This window comes from Maniola jurtina, chromosome 4 (assembly GCF_905333055.1).
Source record: "Maniola jurtina chromosome 4, ilManJurt1.1, whole genome shotgun sequence".
NCBI lineage: Eukaryota > Metazoa > Arthropoda > Insecta > Lepidoptera > Nymphalidae > Maniola > Maniola jurtina.
In genome coordinates this window covers 15,819,836-15,843,971 of record NC_060032.1, presented here as the reverse complement: position 1 = coordinate 15,843,971, position 24,136 = coordinate 15,819,836, and the positions used below count along the sequence as shown (strand labels likewise).

The following is a 24,136-nucleotide window of genomic DNA, read 5'->3' as shown; positions in this document are numbered from 1 at the left end:
AGTTTGATTACTGGAGTCTGGTACTATTTCAGTTTTTTTATATGTGTTTATTTAATAATTGGGTATATCTATTTAATACCGATAATATACCTAAATATTCTTCAAATGTGTAACGCTAGTTATGGGAGAACGTTATAAATCCAATGACGATTTCGGGTTTTACGCCCAGCCAGGAAGTTGGCCCACCCCTAGCCCTTTGTTAAAATGACATTGACAACAAGTGTCAACGTCAAACTGTATTGATTTTGCATATTTTTCTGTTTTCCATTATTGTTTTATTTTACAAAATTATCTATTAAAATCCATTTAAAACCCTAGTTAAATATTATAGAATTAAGTGAAAATCATGGACATATCTAACTTATGCCGTAGTTGTATGAAAGAGGTAGCTTCTTGGGAGAAAGAGAACTTCGATGGAAGAGCCGTGGAAATGTTTTGTTTTTGTACGAATATTAAGGTATTTACAAACCCAGTTATGAAATTCTATTAAATTTTATGTTTTTTCTGCATCCTTAAGTAAGTTAGTAGGTACATAATTAGTCACTGTCATAGGGTTCTTTTAGGTAGCACCCAACTCTTTCTGTCTTCTATTCTATTCTGTTGTCATTGCTTCACCTGATTGCAAGCCAACGGGCGCTCTACACTCTGCTTGACGACACCCAGTCTCCATTTAAGTACCTAAAGGCGTAGTCTACAGTCTGCACGAGCCATGATTGCTAAGTGGTTAAGAGGTCTGCCTCCTACTCAGGAGGTTGGGGTTTAGATCTCAGACACGCAACTCTAACTTTTTGGAATTATGTGCATTCCAAGCAATTAATATTGCTTGCTTTATTTCTTTTTTTACTTGCCTTTTCACTGCTCAACTTCTTAATCAATGTTGATGATATTTGGCACGGGGATACTTAGTTGCATCCCAGAGGATAGGATTATGACGGAAAATCAAAGAGTTCCTATGAGATTGTATAAAACCTAAATCCACACATTAACTAGTTATCAAGTAGAGAATAATTTCATCAAAAGTATAGTCTTATTACATGGATTTCAGATAATGGAAGATATAAAGCTACCGAAACAGTTCTGCTATGATTGCACTATCAAAATAGAGTCTTGCTACACATTCATAAAAGAAGCACAAAATGTCAACATAACTCTCAAAAACATAGCTTCGAGAAGCGAAACAAGTATCATTATTGAACCAGATTCTCTAAAAAGTCACACAATCGAACCAACTAAACTAAGATTGACTTTACCAGACTATAAACTGTCTATTGGTGTTAGTAATTATGTTGAACAGGACATTTATGAAGATACCGACTATACACATACCGAAACTGCAATACTAACCAATGATATGCAAATTGCATCAAAAGAAACTGCAATATCTTGCAATTCTAATATTAATAAGAGTATATCTAGAAATAATAAAATAGAAATAGACAACATTATTCATATTGATATGTTAAAAAGAGATAGCATGAAAGTTGAAAGTATGAATAGAAATGATAATATAAAAGTAGATGAGTCAAAAAAAGAAAACACTGTAAAATACAGTTTGCAAAAACGAGACGCCCCTATTAAACTTAATATATCAAAAAGAGATAGCACTATAAAATTTGATACTTCAAAAAGAGATGGCACTATAAAAGGTGATGAATCAAAACGAGATAGCACTATAGATGACACAAACAAGAGTGTTTGTCCAGTTTGTAGGAAAGGGTTCACATCTAAGAAGTGGTTTTCGAAGCACATGGAGAAGGAACATTCAGGGCATAAGTACACTTGTGCACACTGTCCAAAATGTATGTATTAATTAAAATATTCATATTGTGTTATTTTGAGAATAGTCAGTGAAGCAAAAAAAAAATAATTGGTACTTAATCAATAAATTATGTATATTGTATGTAATTGTATGTAGCATGCTGAGATATTATTATTAAATAAATAAATAAATAAATTCAACTAGGCAGAAGCAATTTCGATGAGGAAGCCAACAGAAGAATTCGGCTAGGCTGGGCAGCTTTTGGAAAGCTAAGTCAAGTCTTCTCATCGTCAATTCCTCAATGCCTGAAAACAAAAGTCTTCAACCAGTGTGTCCTTCCCGTCCTCACCTATGGTGCTGAAACGTGGACACTGACAAATGGCCTTATTCACAAATTCAAAGTTGCTCAGCGAGCTATGGAGAGGGCTATGTTAGGAGTTTCCCTGAGGGATAAGATCCAAAATGAGGAGATCCGCAGGAGAACCAAGGTCACTGACATAGCCCAAACTATTAGCAAGCTGAAGTGGCAGTGGGCAGGCCATGCCTGTCGTAGAGGCGATGGCCGTTGGAGCCGGAAAGTCCTTGAGTGGAGACCGCGTTTAAGCAAACGTAGTGTGGGACGCCCTCCAGCACGATGGACCGACGATATAAAGCGGCTGGCGGGAAGTGGCTGGATGAGGAAGGCTGAGGACCGGGTGTGGTGGCGCTCTATAGGGAAGGCCTATGTCCAACAGTGGACGTCCACAGGCTGATGATGATGATGATGATGATGAAATAAATAAATAAATTATGTAATTTAACTACATTATAAAGGGAATCTCGGCATTTCAGCTTTGTGGGTTCAAGAGTTTGAGCTGGCTCATCAGCGAATTAAGACAGTGTGTCAGTCAGTGAATTAAGACTTTTCTTTAAATATATTTAGACTAGCTGATGCCTGCGACTTCACTTGGGTAGATTTAGGTTTTAAAAATCCTGTGGCAGTTCTTTGATTTTCCGGAATGAAAAGTAGCCTATGTCACTCTCCAGGTCTTTAACTATACCCATGCAAAAAATCATGTAGATCCATTGCCTCATTGCGGCGTGATAGAAGGACAAACCAATAAACCAACAAACAAACACACTTTCGCATTTTTAATATGAGTTGAATGACAAACAGACGAACCAAAAACCCAACAAACACACTTTATCATTTACTAGCCGATGCCCGCGACGATTTAGGATTTAGGTTTTCACACACACACACACACACGCACACACACACACACACACACACACACACATACACACACACACACTCAGACACACACACTCTCACACTCACACACTCACAGACTCACAGACAGACAGACAGACAGACAGACAGACACACAGACACAGACACGAAAACAGACACAGACACACACACACACACACACACACACACACACACACACACACACATACAAACTTTCGCCTTTATAATATTAGTGTGATAATATGAGTAGTGATAGTATGAATTCTCATTCCAGCATTCTCCAAACCGTTCCAATTGGCGTACCATGCAACATCACACTCAGATGAAAGGAAGTTTGCCTGCAACACCTGTGGGAAGTGCTTCAAGAGACGCAAACAGCTGGCGGAGCACGCTCGGGGACACTCTGACGTCAGGCCCTACGCTTGTGACAAATGTGCCATGAGGTAAGTGATGAATGTGCCACAAGGTGGTGACAAATATGCCATGAGGTAAGTGACATGTGCCATGAAGTAGGTGACAAATGTGCCATGAGGTAAGACTAATGTCCTTTGAGGTACGTGACAATTTTGCCATGAGGTAAGCGAAGTTTGTGTGCTACACTTGTGAGAAGGGCTTCTAGAGACGCAAACAGCTAGCGGAGCACCCTCGTAGCTTTAGTTTTAGGTTATGTAATTAATTATCACCACTATCGTACAAATTTAACAATTTCGACCATCAGTAGGAGTACAATTGTACCTACTTTGAATAAATGATTTTGACTTTGACTTTGGAAGTTTGTGTGCTATACTTGTAGGAAGGGCTTCAAGGGACGCAAACAGCTGGCGGAGCACACTCCGGGACATTCTGATGTCAGGCCCTATACCCATTTCTACTACTTTCTGCAATACATGTCTTTCCTAGTGCAGAGGGTAGGAAACTTGTTTTATAGTTTATGGAGTGATGGTATATTTTTAATTTTCAGGTTCAAACTGAAAAGCGTGCTGAAATGTCATATGAAGGTACACGAAGATGTCAAGCAGTACTTGTGTTCTTATTGTGGATGGGGCTTCAGCCATGGTAAGATACTATTTTCATTGACATAGATTTATCATCGATACTATCCATTTTTAACCCCCGACCCAAAAAGAGGGGTGTTATAAGTTTGACGTGTGTATCTGTCTGTGGCATCGTAGCTCCTAAACTAATGAACCGATTTTAATTTAGTTTCTTTTTGTTTCAAAGGTGGCTTGATCGAGAGTGTTCTTAGCTATAATCCAAGAAAATCGGTTCAGCCGTTTGAAAGTTATCAGCTCTTTTCTAGTTACTGTAACCTTCACTTGTGTTATAAATTTTTAATTTACACTTGTAGCTTAGTGAGAAAGCTAAAACTAACTCAGTGGATATGGAGAGGGTTTTGTTTGTAGTTTTTCTACATTATCAACCAGAGTAGAAGAACCAATAGACATATTAAAAAAACCCCAAAATCATTTATTCAAAGTAGACACCTTTTGATAGTCAGAATTGTTAGATTTGTAAGATAAGTAGTAGTTTGTAAGTGGTGATAATTAATTACGTAAACTCAAAACTAAAGCTACGAGGGTTCCAAACGCGCCCAGGTCTGAGAAGAGCGCACAACAAACTCAGCTGGTACACCGGAAAGAATGTCTAGTTTGTTTGTGACTTAACTATTCAGTCGATTTCAACAAAATTAGGCACAGAGATATGAGAGATAGCTTGCATCCTGGAAGGTAAAAAGTCTTAGGATACTTTTTATTCTGGAAAAACCCAGGGTTCATACTGGGTTTGAAAAGCCAAATCCGCACAGATGAAGTCTCGTGCAAAACAATGAGCATAAAATCAATTAAAAAAGCGTGTAAAAGATTTTGAAGCTATTCACTAACAGATCTATTCAATCGCAAAAATACCTAGATCTGAAAAAAACGATTCTATTATACCTACCTAATGAGATGGAAACGAAGACTGGGATTGTAGTTTATCTAGTTAATATTATAAAAAAAAAATCACTTAGCGAGCTGAATAAAAGTGTACAAGGCTGAGCGGATTTTGATGAAAAACGGATTTCGGGGAAATTTGGCTGCGCGTTACGAAGCGTCACGGCGGCCTTTGTTTGATAATAATCAAGCGATAATATTATATAAGTAGATTATTTACAAAAAAACAAGGTTATTCAGAAATGTTATACTTATACCTACTTCTATGAATAACAGTTTTTATATATAAGTATGTGTCCAAAGCCGAAATTAGCAATATGCTGTTTGACTAATTTTTGTGAATCGCTGGAAATCGTTTTAAATTATTCTTTCTTTATAATATTATGCACACTACATTGATATTTTTCGGAAGATCTACTGTACCTATTAAGAATTAAAAATCAATGATATTGTTTTTGTGTGTGAAAGTGAGAATTTCTATTACGGTTCTTGATAAACAGCCGATTAACAGACAGACGGAAGGACAGCGGAGGCTTACGTACGGAACCCTAAAAATGCAGTCGAAAATCTATGGATACTTTCACCCGTGCGAAGCTGGACGAGTCTTTAATTGTATAATATACTTGTCCTCAGCCCACAACTTAGAGGTGCACGTGCGTACGCACACGGGTGCTAAACCGCACGCGTGTGCGGTTTGCGGTTTCCGTGCGGCGGCCGCGTCGTCGCTGCGGCGTCACGCGCGGCGCCACTCCGACACCCGTCTCTACGTGTGCAACCACTGCAGGAAGGCCTTCACAGACAAGAGCGGACTGGTAATAAAAACATTTAATGGTTAAAATAAAATTTAAAACAATTATGTAATATGGGAGCTACTTATACGAGAGCTAAACCGCACGCATGTGCGGATTCCGCGCGGGCGCCGCGTCTAGACAAAGTTAAAGAGTGCTCTATACATCCCAGCCTTAAAAGCTAATAATATTATGTTCATCTCCTGAGGATCCTCCGGTGTCGGAGCGAAACGTGTGTCGAGTGTGTTCTGGTGGATTTGTATGGTGTTGCGTGGTACTTGGCCCCTTGGGGCTTGGTTGGTGGCTGGCTTTTCCTGAATACTTCGCAGTGGGAGAGAGTGTGGTGCATGTTGCATCAATACAGATTTGCCTTTTTTAGCGGATTATAGCAAATGAAGCTTTTGATTCTTTTTAATATTATGTTGTCGTAGGCTCGTCACACGCGTACACACACGGGCGAGTTGCCGTACAAGTGTCCGGGGTGCGCGCGCGCATTCGCCGACAGCTGGAAGCGAAAGACGCACCTCATGCGCGCGCACCGCCTCGCGCTTGCAGACATCCCGCGCATGCGCCGCGACGGACAAACACTCGTCGATGGCGCGCGTCCTTAGAGTGCATATTCGTTGAAGCGGAGCGGAGATGTGTTAGAAAATTTTAAAAAATCAAATTAATATCGTAACAATGTGGCCGCCAAACAGCCCAACTGATTTGAAGCCGCCATTTTTTATCGAGGTGATTCAAAGTACCAAAATAATGGCATAGATGAAAAGATCTATTTATCTGAATTAAATACTTCCAAAAAGATAAAATTTTGTCGATTCATTTTCAATAACCAAATCCCGCGCGAGATTTTATTCTAAAACTAACACTAAATTCACTTTAATTTAAGATATTCTTCTAAGACTAAATTCACGTTGATTTGAAAAAAATGCTCTAGGATTATTGACACTACATGATTTTCGTAGAAATTAAAAATAAAACCGGCTAAGTGCGAGTCAGACTCACGCACTGAAGGTTCCGTACTCCGGTATTTTTTCAACATTTTGCACGATAAATCAAAAACTATTATACATAAAAATAAATAAAAATCTATTTTAGAATGTACAAGTGCCCTTTCGTATGATACCCCACTTGATATAGTTATCTTACTTTGAAAATTGAAACACATTTGAAGTTTTTTGAAATAATGTAACCACAAATTAGCGGTTTTCAGATTTATTCCTGTACTTGTTCTATAAGACTACCTACCTACCAAATTTCATGATTCTAGGTCAACGGGAGGTACCCTATAGGTTTCTTGACAGACCGACAACAAAGTGATCCTATAAGGGCTCCGTTTCTCCTTTTGGGGTACGGGAACCCTAAAAATGCACACTATATTGTATTAAACAAAAACAACGGGAAAGAAAGAAATATTTATTTTCATTGTACATTATGTAACACTGGTTATAGAAATTTCACAACAACAAATTTTACTATCATTGTACAAAACGAAGTTTAATTTAGGTACTATACATTTTATTATACATGTTTTGAAAGCACCAATAGTCCATCTAACTTGTATACAGTCTAAATCTCATCTTTTGTCTTTTATAATAGCTTCTCTAACTCTAAACAATAAAAATATATAGATACTATAGAATAGACTACTTTTAACAGGCAAAATAAAAGTTCGAATGTACTTCAATTGGCACCGACCAATGGTATTATAGCTATATAGACATGCTACATTGATATTTCATGGAGTACAAAATTTGTACTCTAAGTCAGGGGTCTCCAAACTACGACCAAACTCCAAACTACGACGGTACTACAAATCCGGCCCCGCCAGAGCCATCAGCTTAAAACTAGTGTCATCAATCTGGCCCGCGACAGCCATTTTCTTATTGTTGTTACTATAGCTGTGATAAGTTGAGGAAGAAAACACAAATAATGATATCTACTCGCTTTTAGTTATTTGCAAGGTAAAACTTAACCACAGAAATGATGACGCAGAAAACTTAACTGAAGTATCTAAGCATAAGCTTAAGCATATTAATAGGTAACTAATAAATAACATTAAGTAATTGAAATGCAAAAAAGCATATATTTGCTTAGGTCGCGCACTTTGCCACATCTAGTCTAGCTAGAAATATAGTTAAGGGCAGAAAAATTGTTTTGGCCCTTGGAACATACTAACAAAATCATTATGGCCCTAAGGCTTCGAAGTTTGGAGACCCGATACAAAAATCCGGAGTTGGCTTTGTTTTTTCATTAAAAAAAATTAAAAATCCTATTTGGAGTTAAAATTGTATAACCTATTTTGAAAAATGGAGTTACAATGGAAGAGAATAGCGCCACAGATTTCTACACAACATGTAATATCAAACGCCTGTATTTATACAGTAACCTGTACGTTTTGTACAATGTTCGACCACTCCACCTTTGAAGGCACCAGGTAGAACGCGGGGGCCACTTTTTGACCGCAGGGGCATTTGCATCCTGAAAAAAAAATACATGTTATATCAAAAACCTTAAATATCCAATCATTCAATAATGTAGAAATGAAAACAAAAACCAACGGATAAAAGCATTTAAGGAAAGCCCAATTTTTATTTGTTGTCAAGAGATGGCGCTATAACGTTCATGCGCAAGCGCATGACAAATTAATTATTCGTCTATATTATAGATGGCGTTTTCAGCATATATTAGGTGATTTGTGTTCAAGGCACATCTGTGTTTGACCATTTTGTTAACTTTTCAACGTAAAAATAATTATTTCTGTTGATTTGTGACTAGCTGGTGCCCCCGTGGATTTAGATTTTTAAGAACCGAAGGAAACTTTATTTTCTGAGATAAAAAGTAGTCTAGATAATACTCTAGGCTCCAGACTCTACTCTGGAAGACTGGACTTCCATCCATCTAAAAAATCACGCCTTGCGGCGAAGGACAAATCGACAAGCCAACAAATTTTAATTTTCAAGGGGCACAGTAGTGATTTTTAATCGCCTCAGAGCACAAGTGGAACACCTCGGTCTGCAGCCTGCGCAGACGCCGCAATAGATTCTAGTTCAGACAAGTGGTTTACCAAACTACCGCTAGATGGCGTTACTCTTCGAAAGAGTAAAACAACGTTGCGCTACGAAGATTCATTCACGGGTGATGACCACTGTCCATACTACCAGCGATTGTTAAGACCTTACTTCATAGGATCATTTCTATAGTAAGTTCTTAACAAGACACACACTAATGTAGAGCCTTGTACAGGTCACGTTGATGAGTTGTGGCGCGGTGTCCTGAGCGTGAGACGGGCGGGGGCTTCAGGCCTCCAGTCCTCGATGATCGTTCACTTGGCCTCTCGGGGCCAGGCGTGGGATACTGTCGCTTTCTGAGTGGCCTTTTTGAAACCTTATAAAACTTGAAATTAACTTAAAACTTTGGGAACGATAGGAAGAATATTTTCTCATAATCAATTGAAAAAATAAATGTTTGCGCATCATTCAAAGTCAAAGTCAAAATCATTTATTCAAAGTAGGTACAATTGTACTCCTTTTGATGGTCGAAATTGTTAAACTTGTAAGATATAGTGGTGATAATTAATTACGTCTGTTAAAACTAAAGCTACGAGGGTTCCAAATCACTACACACACTCACGATACTATGTAGTTTTCGTTATCGCTTCCTGAATGTTTCGGTCGTAATAACGTCGACTCAGCAATTATACTTATCCTATCCTAGCGCATATCTCAATTACAATAGCACTGCATAATATTTGTTAGTTTTATCTCCTTGTTGGATGTTTTTAATCTGATATTTTTAAGGGGCTTCTATAGGTGGCATATGCCAGCCATACCATATTTATTTTATTTGCTCAAAAAGCCGACAGATCTCGTGTATATACTCACCCATGACCCAACTGAAGCTGCCGATCTTGTTCTGGCACTTGGGGCAGTGCAGCTTGCCCTGCGGACAGCGAGGCACGTCCTTCATCCAGCTCATCGGCTCCACGAACCACATCAGCCGACAGATCTCTGGCGCATCTCGCGGTACTATGCTGGCGTCGACCATGTTGTTTTCACTGTAGCCATCTAACACCTGGAAATATTTTAGGTAAGATATTTTAAAATGCGTGAATTGTGGAGACAAGCCAAATAAGATTTTTAGTATGCATGGATTTGATGACAAGCCACATATGGATTTTGAAAACAAGCCACACAACATATAAGGTTTTTAGGGTGCATGACTTTTGCAGACAAACCAAATCAGGTTTTTTAGGTGGTAGGAATTTTGAACACAAGCCAGATAAGGATTTATAATTTAAATTTTACTTTAATTACATTCAGGGATAGCAATATGATGAATTTTCTCCGGGTTGGTGTTACCTCTGGGGACACAATTGGTCTGAGAGTTCTCCATAATGTTTTCAAAGGTGTGCCTTATCAGCCAATCCGCACTTGGCTAGTGTAACACAGACTATGGCCGCGCGAAGATGGGTTGATCATGATGATAAATAAAAAGAAAGAAGTGAACGGATGAGGAAGGCGGAAGACCGTGTATGATGACGCGCTCTCGTGAAGGCCTAGTCCAGCAATGGACACAAACAGGCTGATTGATCAATATAACACACCTGGCTGGGTCCCTCTTCACTGGCTGGGCAGCTCTTGCCCGCGCTGTCGTCGCTGGAGTCCTCGCGCTCGGCGCTGGTGTCCATGATCTGGCACGCGAGACTCTTGAGCTTCTCTATGAGCAGCTGGCCGTTCTCGGCGCACGTCAGACCGGTCAGCTTGCTCGGCGGGGGACGGATGTTCTTTTTGGCCAGGTCTATCTTCACCTGTTAATTAAAAACTTGTAACTTAAAAAATATGTGATTACACATATTTTTCTTTTTAATCATTAGATTGTTAAAATGGTTGTAACATAGAAAGACTGGACGAAGCTATAGGGATTCCTTAATTTACTAAGGAATCCTAAAACGGCAGAAAAATCTAGTTTGTTACCTGTTTGGGTAAGTGTGGAATGATATTGCTCTGGCTAGCGACGATGCGGCGACATTTCTTGCACCGGTACACGATCGGATCTGGTCTCTCCCGGATGAGACCCGGATCTGGTTTTACTAGGTCCGCAAACAATTGAGGCAGGATTTTGACTGCAAAACAAGGACGAAATTTGTAAATAATAAATAATAATAGATTTTTAGCCATTTTAAATTTCCGAAGCAAAACTTCTTTAGACACAATGTGAGAGGGATTATCAATTTTCAGACAGTAGTATACTTTCAGCCGCCCAACAGAACAGCTGTTTTGTAGCCGCCATCTTGTATCGCGGTATTTTAATGTAGGTAAAATACTATGATAAGTCAGATCGACAAAGTTTGTTTGCACAGAAAAGCGCAACCTAACGGACTGAAATCGAATGTACCTACACATCAGAATGAGTTTGAATTTGACTCAAACTCACCTTACCTTTAGTCACCTTTAGTTTTAAGTTTTCCTACCTAATTATTATCACCATTACATCTTACAAACAACTGACGATAATAATTAGTTAGGAAAACTTAAAACTAAAGGTGACTAAAGGTAAGAAGTTTGAGTCAATTTGACTTTGATTTAACCTTGTTTTAACTTCTGACCAGCCATTTTCAACCGGAACTGTTTAAACCTCGGATCATCCCTGTTGATGGTATAACCCATATGCCCAAAAAGTTTCAGTTGGGCCACGAAGCCCACGTTTGGGCCGATGAAGCGACGTTTCGCCTTCACCAGGAGAAAGGCGTCTTCGTAGCAGAGGCTATACTTTTCCATTACGTATGCTATCACGAAGGCCGCTGAGCGTGATACGCCAAAGTAACTGAAACATGGTTTCCATTCTTTAAAGAACCCTTCTAGGATTACTCATGTGTTGGTTTGTCTGTCCGTCTGTCACAGCCAATTTGCCTTGTGGCTTGATTACAGTAAAATAAAATAAAAATATTTTGAATACAATCAAACTTTTATAAGTACTTTAATGTATGGTCAAATGAATCTACCACTGGTTTGAAATGACAGCTACAGTGTGGCGATTGCAATCACCTCTGATTGGTAGATGAATCAACTGACACTCGCTCACTATTGGCTACAATGCAGCATTGTAACCAATAGTGAGCAAGAATACCATTAATTCAACCAATCACAATGTTGTAATATGATTTATGCAGGTTTTCTGAAATCCACCTGCTGTATTTACTGGATCAATAAAGTCAAAAGGTAGGTACTAATAGATATAAAAACACTTGTATGTACTTTAATATACTTTTATTCGACTGTTTCCTTATTTTATTAATTTACAACTATATCACAACAGCCACTCCCATTCTACGCGTCACCAGAGAGTGTGTAGAGCACAGAGTACCATAGACTCTTGTAGAACGTCAGAGGGAGTTAGGCCACGCATAGACTATCAACAACTCCACCTAACAGTACATATGAATTTCTATGTATGATAGAGTCTGACTTGTACTTGACCGGTTTTTTAAGTAGTCTTAAAATCCTTACCAATGCACAAGAACTGTTCCTCCGCTGGCAACAGCTTGCTTAATGAAGTCATTACTCTCTGGCAAGTGACTTATAAGGTCTTCTTTTGGCACGTCAGCCACTGAAAAACATTATAGTAAAACAATGTTGTATGACACTCATTATGTGATAAATAACTATTGTTGATGGCCACCAACAAATAGTAATGTACTATTATTATTATATTATATACTATTGTAACGAAGTTAGTTTCCAAAGAGAGAACTAGATGGCGCCACTTGTTCGATAAGTCGCGGGATTACTATGTATCGCTCGTTATATAAATCCATGTGAAAACCTATGTTCGATGCCTAGTCCACCACTCGATTGTGTACGGATCACCGGACCTTTCGAGACACTAGGGATATATATACTGGCTAACAGTGTACGTAGTGGCAGATGGAATACCGGCACCACTTTACGGACGGTTACCAGTACAGTACCCCTATCTTGTAAATCTATCTTGCAATCAAATACACTACGTCTCAACTCTCGACGCGTTTTTCTCTCTACATCGCTCCCTGACTCTACACTATATAATAAGAAACTATTATTTTACATGATAATGCCTGTAATTTAGTTCACATTAAGTTTTTAACCTGGGAATCCTTTAATTTCTAGGATAAAAAGCTGTATATATGCAGTCTCCTGGATGAAAACTCCTCAATAGGTCCATGGTTAAGGAAATAAATAGGTAAAATTCTTACATTTAATATACTTGAAGGTGAGAGTGGAGCGCTCTAAGATGCTTCTAGGCAATGGCACTAAGTCAATAGTGAGGATGTGAGTTATCTTTAGCTGTTCTAGGGTCTTGGAGTCTCGTGCACAAGCCAAGTTGCCTGGAAATCAAATATTATTATATTTACATTTATTTGTACCAGAAAGTTGTAACAAAAAAGAAAAAAAAAAGAAAGAAGAAGTGGACAGGAAAGCATTTATCTCTATAAGAGATCTCTACCAGTGACCCTTGGAGAGTAGGAATAGGTACAAAAATATACAATAAATATTCTTAAAAAAATCTGCAACTTCAGAGTGGATTTAGGTTTTAACAATCTTGTAGTTTTTTAAAAAATTATCTACAATTATCAACAGAATACATAACTTTTTTATGAGAGGGATAAGGAATAAAATTTCTGCTAAACTGGCTGTAAGATTGAAGGAAACATTGCCAAATCTAAAGGAAAAGATTTTGTAAAATTAATTAAGTACTTACCTAAATAGAGTCCATCATCAATGAGGTCCACACTAACGTCCAAGTTATCATCTTCTAACTCGTCAGAAGCATGGATTTGCACGTCAGCTATTTGTTTAGCCATTTAAACTGCAAATAAAGTCACTTCAAATACCACCATAAAACACATAAGTAATGGTACTTCAAAAACTGCTTTAAATATCACAAAGATTAATTACGACCATAAAACACATTAAATACCTAGTATATTCAGAAAAACTCTATAAACGCTCTTTTCGTCACCAGCATAAAATGTAAACAGTCAACCTTTGAGGTATTTGAGGCAGAAAAATCAATACTTGCAAAAGGTAATTTAAAAACTTAAAACCCGGAAGCTTTTGTAAATTCCTTCACTTCATGACAATTTGAGTTTGTATTTATATTGTTGGAAATTTATGGCAAGACTGCTGTATTATCACGAATTATTTAAATAAATATTTCTTTCGGAAAATGAAATAAGCGCGTTCACCCGCGCGAATTTGATTCTAATTTGACAGTGACAACTCAAGCTTGACAGCTCAGACCCATAGACTAACGAACAGACTATACAGAGCCGCTGACAGTTTAAACTTTTTAATGCATGCTTTTCGCAGCTCTGCATTCTCGGTTGTTAGACTTGGTGTCACCAAATTACCAGTCCTAGAATATATTTTGAGAGCCTGGAATCGAACATCAGACTCTGTTCCGACCCTCCTAGATCACCAAACAAAGTTAACTTACGCGATAAGTTCTTTCATCATGATCAACGTGATCAACCCATCGCCGGCTCACTGCTGTGTACGGGTCTCCTCTCAGAATGAAAAACGTCAAGCTATAGTCTACCACCTACCTGGTCCAGTGCGGATTGTCAAGACTTCATACACCTTTGAGAACATTAAGGAAAACTTTCAGGGTGCCGGTTTTCTCACGATGCTTTCTCTTCACCGTTTAAAAACAAGAGATATTTAAATGATTAAAACGTACATAACTCCGAAAAGTTAGAGCGCATGAAATCGAAATTCAGACCCTCCTAAGTATAGGAGGTCGGCATCAAACACCCATAAATCACCGCTACAAAAAAAGTAAACCAATTTGATGCCTACTTCTGTCATCATGATCAATCCATCTACAGACACTACAGCTTACTACAGACTACAGAGCACAGGTCTCTTAGGACTCTTGTCTCTAGGCATGCAGGTTTCCTCACGATGTTTTCCTTCAAAAGTTAGAGGTGCGTGCCCGGGATCGAACTCCCGACCTCTCGAATATAAGCAGATGCTTTAACCACTAGGCTATTACTAGGCTTCTATTTCAGTAGTTAAATAAAAAGCAATTTTTATCAAGAATATTGAATTTATTATTCAGAGAATTCACTTTCTACGCATGCTTATACCTATTGTATAATCGAGGTGACACAGCAATTTGCGAGGCACTTTCGCAAGTGCTCTACCGTTCCAAGTGGACTTTGAGTCCGCACTAAAACCAAGATTGGCAATCTCATAACTACTGAAAATCCATACGAAATTCCCAAACGTTGAAATAGAGTAGGTACCTACTTACCTATATGCCTTGGTGCAGCTTTATTTGCGAAAGTTCAGAAATGCGGCTATTGTTTAGACTTAGAGTTATTCCACTAATTCGTAAATCACAGGTTTTAAAACTTATGGACTAGATTAATGGACTTTCAAACTGTTACTCTTGGGTAATTCATTTAGTGCGTTATTTTGTAACAAGGAAAATATCACGGAAACCAAACGATTTCGGTGTAAAATTAGTCCGCTTCAATAACTTTCGAGTAGGTACAATTTTCCGCAACATGTCGAAATTTAAGTAATGACTTGCTTATTTAACTCGTTACTCGTTGCAATATGAGTAGTTAACATGCAAATTGAAATAGTGTCATCTTTTTACTGTCTTAACTATAAGGGCCGGCGCACATAATGGCAGAGTGCAACGCAGAGCATACCCGCGATTTTTTCTAATCGCGTGACACATTACGTGAATTTCTACCAGAGAACGCGCGAGCACGCGCGGGACTGCGCACGGATGCACAATTATTGATTATACTTAGATATTATTTCAATGAGGACAATGTCGATAATATTTTGACTGTGAAAAATGCTCTGCGCTGCGCTCCGCCATATGTGCGCCGGCCCTAAGGCGCCATCTCAATGGACGAGGGAATTGCAACAAGTCTGAACTACTACCGTTAGCGATAGTATCGCCCTGTGAACCTTTAAGAGTTGTATCGGTGGTATAATATGGACTATAGCCGCGATTCTCTCGTTCGTGGCGATGGCGTCTTAGGATACCAGTGGCGGCGCAACCAGTTGCGCTACTCACTCAATGAACAGCTCTCTGTAACGTACCTCACCTGGTGTCCGCTTGGTTGCCCAACCAATTTGGAGGCGGCGAATCGGAATCACCCACTGATGCTGCAACCACTAAGTAACAGGTTTTTGGCGTGTCACTCACTCGACCATAGGGACGTCCCTCCCTGCGTTACAATGTCATTCGCATGTCTTAACTGTAATGAAGGAGATGATTGTTCTCACTCTAGTGTCTGCTCTAGTGTTTCTTGTTTGATAGCTTAGACACCACAGTTGCGCGACCGGCAGCTTGCCATGGCGTCCTAGTGAAATATTAGCCTCAGCCAGAGACCTGAAACTGTTGAGTTTATAATTATGTTAATTTATTTTACTATTACACGAGAGCTGTGAAATTTAAGGAATATTTTTTATAATTTGAGTGTGTAACTGTGGACGGTTCTAAACTAAATAAAATAAAAAAATTCCAACTGGAAACTTTTAAGTCATAATAACATCTTGTTATTGTTACCACTGAGGCATCATATCCCATTATTTCGAACGAGATCAAACAAAATGCTATGTCACCCGATTGCAATGAATCCGAAATGAGATCAATTGCATAATTTGTTTTCATGCAATATGCTCAAAATCCTGCATCCGAAAAGGCGATATAAAAGACTTTCCTCTGTCAGAGTATAGGCCCACTGGGTCAATAAAATGGATAGGTAATTTAGACGTGTTTTGAAATTAATGTGTGTGTGAAATGTGTTCTTCTACATTCTATGCCATTTCGTAGTGACGAACTCTCACCTGTCCTTTCTTACTGAATGCTTTGTTTCCAGTCAAGAAAACCTAAAGAACTTCCTCATAGGAAACATTGTTAGGTTTACGAAAGAACAGGTAGAATTGAAGAGGTTAGGGAGCCAGGGCACCAGTATAATCCTGTCACACCATATCCTTATCACGGGAATTTTGATGGAATATTTGTTATTGAAGTTAGGTCAGATGTCACTCACCTGGTGACTTCGAGCCTCTCTTCCTTGACACGTTTAGTCTTCTTTTAGACGTATTGCTTGTTGCACTGTTTTAGTATGTATGAGCAACGCACGATGCAATCACACTTGAACTCAAAACATACAATTAGGAACAGATAGCTTGCATACGGCACCTACACAAGAAAATAATAATATAGTAAGAAAGACAAAAAATGCAATAGGCAGGGCAAATAGTAACCGATAACCGATAGACCTTGGGGTCCCAAGCTGCTGGAATGGCGACCTCGCACCAAAAGTCGTCAAGGCCCCCCCCCCCCCCCCCACTAGATAAGCTGCGCAGTCCTTGACATATGGAAGTCGTACAGCAGCCCTATATCCAGCAGTGGATGTCTCTAGCGGTTGTTGATGATGATAATGATCAAGAAAGACATGTTTCAACTAAACTTCCAGGCCCATATAAAGTATCCTTGTTGACAATCTTTTCCTTCACCGTTAAAGCAATATAATATACTTAATTGCTCAAAGCGCACTACTCATAGGTAACTGCGAAAAGTTAGAGGTGCGTGGCCGGGATCGAACCCCAAACCCTCCGAATAGGAGGCCGACGTCTTAGCCACTAGGCTGTTACCGCTCTAGATACATACTTAAGTACATACTAGCTGTACCCGCAACTTCGTCTGCGTGGATTTACGAATTGAAAACTCGTGGAAACTCATTGATTTTCCGAGATAAACAGTAGCCTATGTCACTCTCCAGGTCTATAAGTATTCCCATGCAGAAAATCACGTCCGTTGTTCCGTTGCGCATGATTGAAAGGCAAACCAATCAAAAAACACACTCTGCATTTATAATATAGGTAAGTAGTGGTTATAGAATTGCTTCATTCAACCAGGGAGCAACAATGTAAATGATGGTCAGTAGACTCAGGCGGCGAGCAAGTTGCAAGGTGTAATTTCGTGCGTCATGTCTCAATAGCCACCTTGCTATATCATTTACTATTTACGATTGTTACGTAGGAGACCCTACTAAGGGTATAACGTATTACGACTTAACTACGAGTTACCAGGCAGTATTAAAATATAACGATAAAGTTTCTATTGATAAAGAGTATTATTGCTAATCCGAGACATGGTCGTTAACTATATGGGCCTCATAAGAAAGGCGATGGGAAGAGCTATGCTTGGAGTCTCTCAGTCTAAAGATTAAATAAGGAAAAAGATCCATAGGATAACCAGAATAACTGACATAGTTCGACGGGTTGCGCAGTTAAAGTAGCAATGAGCAGGGCACCGTTTTTAAACCGATAGACATTGGGCTTGGGAGCTTAGTGCTAGAATAGCGGCCTCGCACCGGGCAGTGTAGCGTTGGAGTACCTACCACTAGGTGGACTGACGATATCAAACGAGTCGCAAGGAGCCACTGGATTCAAGCCAAAAGCAAAAATGCTAAAAGCATCGTGTCTGCTATGGCTCTTAAAAGACATGTTGCACGTTACTGTAAAAATCACACTTAATATTATAAAGGCGAAAGTTTGTATGTGTGTGTGTGTGTGTGTGTGTGTGTGAGTGTGTGTGTATGTTTGTTACTCCTTCACGCAAAAACTACTGGACGGATTTGGCTGAAATTCAGAATGGAGATAGATAATATCCTGGAATAGCACATAGACTGCTTTTTATCCCGGAAAACCAAAGAGTTCCCACGGGATTTCGAAAAACCTAAATCCACGCGGGCGAAGTCGCGGGCGTCAGCTAGTCATACAATAAAAATCTTAAACCCAAAGTCGAAGGTGTCTCACTTTTAAGTCCTATCGCCTTCGTAAACCCGTTGTAGGGGCTAGGATCGATCTGTGATCGAGGAAGCGCAATCAGAGAAACAGCCATCATGTGCGATCGGTGATGCACACTGTTGCACAAGTCTGGGCCACTTTATGACACTCGTCACTCGTCATGTCATACATGTATGCATTCGAGTGCAATCACGTGGAATGGGGTGCTTATTTCCTTATACTATGCGTTTCAAATAGGAAGGCCATTGGTCGAAAGATAGACTAATTACCTACCTATATGTAGTTTTTCGAGCGAATGCTCATGGGGTGCTTATTTCCTTATACGTACGAGTAGGTACGGTCGGCCTCAGAATTCGAGTAGCGATTCCGCGAAACTGTTGCATCAAAAACCTGCCGCACTAATGACCTTTTTCTATAAACACGCCACACACACCTGCATAAACGTTCCACGCGAATTAAAAGTATATTTATTTTATTTATTTATTTAATTAGGATCATTAAGGTGCTAAAGGACTTACTGCCTTTGACTGGTACTACTAGGTATGCATTTAAAATGTAGAGACCACAGCAAGGTACTTCGTAGCTCTTGTAGGAATAGGTACCTACCTACATTAGTTAGCTTGAAAGATAAACAAGTAGGTAGCTGCTGAAATGCGTAAGACTTTTACTACTTCAATCTGAATGAAGCTTCAATGGGGCACCCATATATCAACTCTTGCTGGCAAACTAAGCTCTGCTGCTTACGCGGTTAGAAAGATTCGACAATTAACTGACGTGGAGACCGCAAAGATAGTATATTTTGCTTATTTTCATAGTATTATGTCTTATGGAATCTTAATATGGGGTAGAGCGGCAGATATTGGGAGAGTTTTTGTATTACAAAAAAGGGCAATACGCGCAATTTATAACTTAAAACCACGCGATTCACTTCGAGAAAAATTTAAGGAAATAGGTATCCTTACCGTAGCCTCTCAATATATTTACAACAACATAATTTTTGTAAGACAAAATATTCTTAGTTACAAGAAGGTTGGCGATCTACACAACAGGCTGACTAGACACCGTAACAGGCTTGCGACTCCTACGCTCCGTCTCAGGAAGGTCCAAAAGTCATTTGTGGGAATGGGTATAATCTTCTATAACAAAATTCCTCAGTCAATTTTGGACTTGCCTTTACACAGGTTCAAAAAATCTATTAAAAATATGCTCTTGAGAAAAGCATATTATACTATCGAAGATTATGTAAATGATAAAAAAGCGTGGATTTGAACTTCGATTCGCTCCAGCAATGCGCAGGACTTCAATTGCTTTTATACATGGCATAATATTGTATATCAAATCTTTGAAAAGAGCAACCGCCGAGTTTCTTGCTGGTTCTTCTCGGTAGGAAAGGCATTCCGAACCAGTGGTAGATGCTTTTGACGATTCGAAAGAACTTGTAAAAGTCTAATTGAATAAAAACATTTTGAATTTGAATTTGAATTTGAATTTGAATCAACTTTTTCAGATTGATTTGTTAGGTTATTGTTTTCATTTTTAAAGAAAATCTACAAAAATAAACCGTGTAAAAAAAAAAAAACAAAAATCTCACTTACCTAACTATTAGTTAGACATTTTCAGATATGATCATAGTCTTCACATCTAGAACGCATAATACCCACAATTACAGTGCATAACAAATTACTAACCACACTTTATCATTTCGTTATGAAATTAGATCAAACATAATTTAGATTGATTTCTGTTAGAACACAGATAACCTCAAAGCGGTTCAAATTGGCCCAATGTTATTGAGCCAATTTGATGTGTGTGGTTTGCCAGATTTCCGTAAAAATAACTAGATAATAGGTACATAGTTTTAAAAAGTTACAAGGGTTTAAAGAATTCTATCTAAATTCTATACAAATTAGGTCCTAGAACGTAGGTATATCTACGAAGTTTCATTGAGAGTAGATATTAAAACGAGAGCCAAACTTCGTTTGTGTGGAGTATACTACGAATAAACTTCTCTTGAAGGTAGGCTTGTTCTAAATCCAATTGAATCCACTTCGGTATTCCGGCATCCAACAATTAAAAGATAGATAGGGCCGCACCATACGTCTGATAGGATAGGGTGGTAATTACCCGTGACTAACACTTCTCACAAAACCATTAGAGATGATTCACATTAGACTGGCCCGGCCCCGACTCACCAGCCGTGTCCCGTACGTGCCACGCAAGGAATAATGTTTTATGACCGGAACGGCTTATTTCCTTTTCTTGCTTGTCTAGTAGTGGAAGCGCGTGCTTTGTTGTTTAGTAGAGAGTAATGAGAGGGCGGGTGGTGTATAACTACCTATCGCGTGCTGCATTCCGATTTGTCTGTTTTGGTGGATTATACCTACCGAAAAACCTTATGTTTCTGGCTTAAGATTTCAATCAGTAGCTCTTCCATGCGTTTACGTGCCCCGGACGTAACACGACTCGTGCCCGGTCTAATGTCAATCCACCCTAAACCTACCGGAAATGGAACCCAAAAAGATAAACCGTGCCTTAGCACCCTTCGTTACCGTCGACAAAGATTAAATGAGTAGGTAAATACATCTAACAAACTAAAAAGTACAAAAAGTTGTAACTTTTTGTAATTAAGTTTAACATGGTTTCAAGTTTCCCACGCCCCACGAACTCGACGCATCTGTGCATAATCACCTTTATTGGTAGGCATTCAAAGGTTTATGTATATAAACATGACAGTCAGTGCGTCTGTTGGTTAGCTTTTGTGATCTTTTTGAAATTGCCCATGTATGTCAGGAATTCCATTCTAATGACGACCATATATAAAACTTTACCGGTAAAGTGGTAACTAGCCACGGCTAATCCTCCCGACTTCACCGGCTCACTATTTGAGCACTTCTTCTTTGATTGGCAGACTTCTTTACCCACACATAACATATATATTATATATCTTTAACATTATACCTAAGCACCTAATGGGCTAAGTTTCCTTATTGTATAAATAAATAAAAAACACAAATAAAATAAAATAAATAACCCCAAAAAAGCTAAAGGTACGTGCGTTGTATCGAATCCAGGATCTGCCTGCCTGAGCATATTTAGAAACATTAAATTTCCCAAATGACCCAGACGGAAATCAAACCCGGACCTGGCACTCTTCCAAACGCCAGCGAGGTCGTCATATAAAACTGGCAAAACTTTATTTGGTTAGGTTTTACCTTTTTTCCACACAGACAAAGTCATAGGCGACAGCCAGTTGCACGCTATCTACTATCTAGTTCAGTTCACATTACCTTACTGCTATCAAAGAAAGCGGTGTAACTCGAGACAATGAGTTGCGCAATGTCGGGGGGTATATACAATTAAATGAACCAGCGCATGAGCCCTGGTTATGTCATTTGCCTCTTATGTAATCGTACATTCCCTTTAAGCAAAGTACAAGTGTGATAAGCCGAGAGCCTGTGGGAAAAATTCTGGTGGTGCTTAAAAAGAGGTAGAGCTAAGATAACAATAATTTATTCAGGTTGAGATCTATAAAGTGGCACTGTTGAAACGAGACAGTGCTATACCTACTGCTGACATCAAACTGTCTCATTTTAGCTGAAGCTTAAGTCTGAGGGAAGTCAAAGTACACTATAGATCTTAGCCTAAAACTATTGTCCAGAAAGGGCGAAATCGCCGCGAATCGTTTGGCGCGTACATAGCGTTCAGAAGAAATGTGCAGGCGATTTTTTAAATGAAACGACTACGAATACCTACGGGAGCGTTTGTAACTAAACCTGGAACCTCATATTATATTTATTGTAAAAGTTATGAAACCTTGAACTTTCAATTTTATATAGAAGCAACTTGTTGTCAATTTTAGAAGTTTACTTTAACAAGCACCACAAAATTGTCTACAGGCTCTCGGAGTATTGAGTACGAGTTACTATTGTTAAAGCTGAAGAAAACCAGGCTATCTAGAAAAGTTTAATTTACCTAACATTTATTATTTACAATACCTATAGTCGTAGATACACCTACTTGTCGAAAGTTTAACCATTTGAATATACCTAGCATGATTCGAATTAAGCAAGAAGCTAAGATTTTAAGCTAGGTAGCTTAAAATTTGAGATAGCCCGAAAGTGTTTTCAAATAATTAAAAACTTGATTAACTTTGGCCTGGTTTTCTGAGGAGTCCGATCCTACGCTTAACTTTTCAGAGTTTATCACTTGTTTTTACGCTGAAGAAACCTGCATGCCTGAAAGTTCTTCATAATATTCGTTGTAAGATAAGCGTTAATCAAAGTATTTACTAGTATTACTTATGAATAAACTAACATTATATTATACTTACATTACATTATATTATACTTAGTACTTACCTACATAAATTACCTTTCTTTAAATCAGAAACTTAACTTAGAATTTAGTAATAGGTAATAGACATTCAACCATAATAATATAAAATCTCTTCTTTAAAATTATAACACGTTGAAGTCTATTACTTTTGGAATATATAAAAGCTATGTTTTACCTACAGCAATTATTTACAGTCTTACTTAGGTACTACCGGAAGTAGCAAGCTTTCTTTTATTGCAGAGAAAAGTTTGTGTAATAAACTTTCATGGGTAAAAGCTGAACAAACATTATTATTGAAATATTTTTCATATTATGTATGGGAATGGGACAATAGCGATCTCCAATTCATAGTTTTCAGAGAAATCTGCCGTGCGTGAGATGTGTACGAAGTATTGAATACAATGACGAAGTAAATAGTTAATGTGGGAATTTTGACAAAAAAACTATATAAACACAATTTAATATATGAGAACTATTGATGAGAACGGAGTTTTTATTGTAGCTTGCAAAAGTTACAAAGTACTAACAGACAGAAAACTTAGTAACGAAGACAAATCACGTAATTATAATTCAGCAAAGTGTGGGACTACAGTTTTGTTTATTATTAGATGATGCCTGTGACTTCATCCGCGTACATTTAGTTTATTACTTTATTTTCAATCCCGTAAGAACTAAGAACTCATTGATTGTCCGAGATAAAAAGTAGCTTATGCCCGTCTCCAGGAAGCAAGCTAGCTAGCAAGTACCAAATAGACGATGCCCGCGACTCCAGTCACGTGGAATTTAGGTTTTTGGGACAAAAATCAGCAAGTTACTCGATGGTTGCTTTTTCAAAAAAAAAAAAAAAATATTAGTCTAGAGTCCCGTGGAGCGAATTATTGAATAATGATCAAGCCATCGCCAGCCCACTACTGAGCGCAGTTCTCCTCTCAGAATGAGGAGGGCTAAAGCATACTATTTTCCTTGCATGAAACACACAAAACTCCGAAAAGTTAGAGGTGTGTGTGTGTCCGGGATCGATCTCCCGACCTCTCGAAAGGGAAGCCGACACAGATCTTAACCAATATGGCCCACTAGGCTTCACTACTAGCTAAGCAAGTTAACAACATAGATTAAAAGTAGGTATGTCAATGATAAATAATATCTAAATAACCAAAGAAATAAAATATCCTTAAAAAGGATCCTTCCCAATATAATAACATTTGCTCGATAGAAAAAAAGTGGAGCGCACGCATCGGTCGCCCTACAAGGATGCTGCCTCT

General features: G+C 38.6%; 2 protein-coding genes and 1 non-coding gene across 8 annotated transcripts; 2 read left to right on the top strand and 1 right to left on the bottom strand.

The window, feature by feature from the left end:
- Window positions 1-231: 231 nt before the first annotated feature.
- Window positions 232-6,510, top strand: LOC123864872 (zinc finger protein OZF-like). Of its 3 annotated transcripts, none has more exons than XM_045905594.1 (7): window positions 232-457; window positions 1,046-1,557; window positions 1,591-1,799; window positions 3,268-3,436; window positions 3,955-4,049; window positions 5,558-5,736; window positions 6,144-6,510. In XM_045905594.1, the coding sequence occupies exons 1-7, from the start codon at window positions 347-349 to the stop codon at window positions 6,321-6,323; spliced, it is 1,455 nt and encodes a 484-aa protein (XP_045761550.1). In that variant the 5' UTR covers window positions 232-346; the 3' UTR covers window positions 6,324-6,510. The 3 variants fall into 3 exon arrangements, with proteins under 3 accessions (XP_045761550.1, XP_045761549.1, XP_045761548.1); XM_045905593.1 differs by having other exon boundaries at window positions 1,046-1,585; window positions 1,619-1,799; XM_045905592.1 differs by having other exon boundaries at window positions 1,046-1,799.
- Window positions 6,511-7,931: 1,421 nt separating this feature from the next.
- On the bottom strand, window positions 7,932-13,973 carry LOC123864873 (dual specificity protein phosphatase MPK-4-like). Of its 4 annotated transcripts, none has more exons than XM_045905596.1 (9): window positions 13,653-13,973; window positions 13,453-13,560; window positions 12,947-13,078; window positions 12,222-12,321; window positions 11,303-11,538; window positions 10,689-10,837; window positions 10,319-10,522; window positions 9,597-9,786; window positions 7,932-8,193 (listed from the first exon to the last, which is right to left on the bottom strand). In XM_045905596.1, the coding sequence occupies exons 2-9, from the start codon at window positions 13,553-13,555 to the stop codon at window positions 8,090-8,092; spliced, it is 1,218 nt and encodes a 405-aa protein (XP_045761552.1). In that variant the 5' UTR covers window positions 13,556-13,560; window positions 13,653-13,973; the 3' UTR covers window positions 7,932-8,089. The 4 variants fall into 4 exon arrangements, with proteins under 4 accessions (XP_045761552.1, XP_045761551.1, XP_045761553.1 ...); XM_045905595.1 differs by having other exon boundaries at window positions 13,672-13,973; XM_045905597.1 differs by having other exon boundaries at window positions 13,738-13,973.
- LOC123864985 lies at window positions 8,885-9,088 on the top strand. Its single transcript, XR_006795871.1, has one exon. It is a non-coding gene; the product is annotated as a small nucleolar RNA U3 (small nucleolar RNA).
- Window positions 13,974-24,136: the final 10,163 nt, after the last annotated feature.

Bases quoted from the DNA above. Each gene is read 5' to 3' on its own strand.
- LOC123864872 (XM_045905592.1), top strand. From the start codon at position 347: ATGGACATATCTAACTTATGCCGTAGTTGTATGAAAGAGGTAGCTTCT. The intron at 458-1,045 runs GTATTTACAAAC...CATGGATTTCAG, and splicing joins GTTTTTGTACGAATATTAAG to ATAATGGAAGATATAAAGCT. The intron at 4,050-5,557 runs GTAAGATACTAT...ACTTGTCCTCAG, and splicing joins TGGATGGGGCTTCAGCCATG to CCCACAACTTAGAGGTGCAC.
- LOC123864873 (XM_045905596.1), bottom strand. From the start codon at position 13,555: ATGGCTAAACAAATAGCTGACGTGCAAATCCATGCTTCTGACGAGTTA. The intron at 13,079-13,452 runs GTAAGTACTTAA...TTTGATTTCCAG, and splicing joins TGATGATGGACTCTATTTAG to GCAACTTGGCTTGTGCACGA. The intron at 10,523-10,688 runs GTAACAAACTAG...TTTAATTAACAG, and splicing joins TTCCACACTTACCCAAACAG to GTGAAGATAGACCTGGCCAA.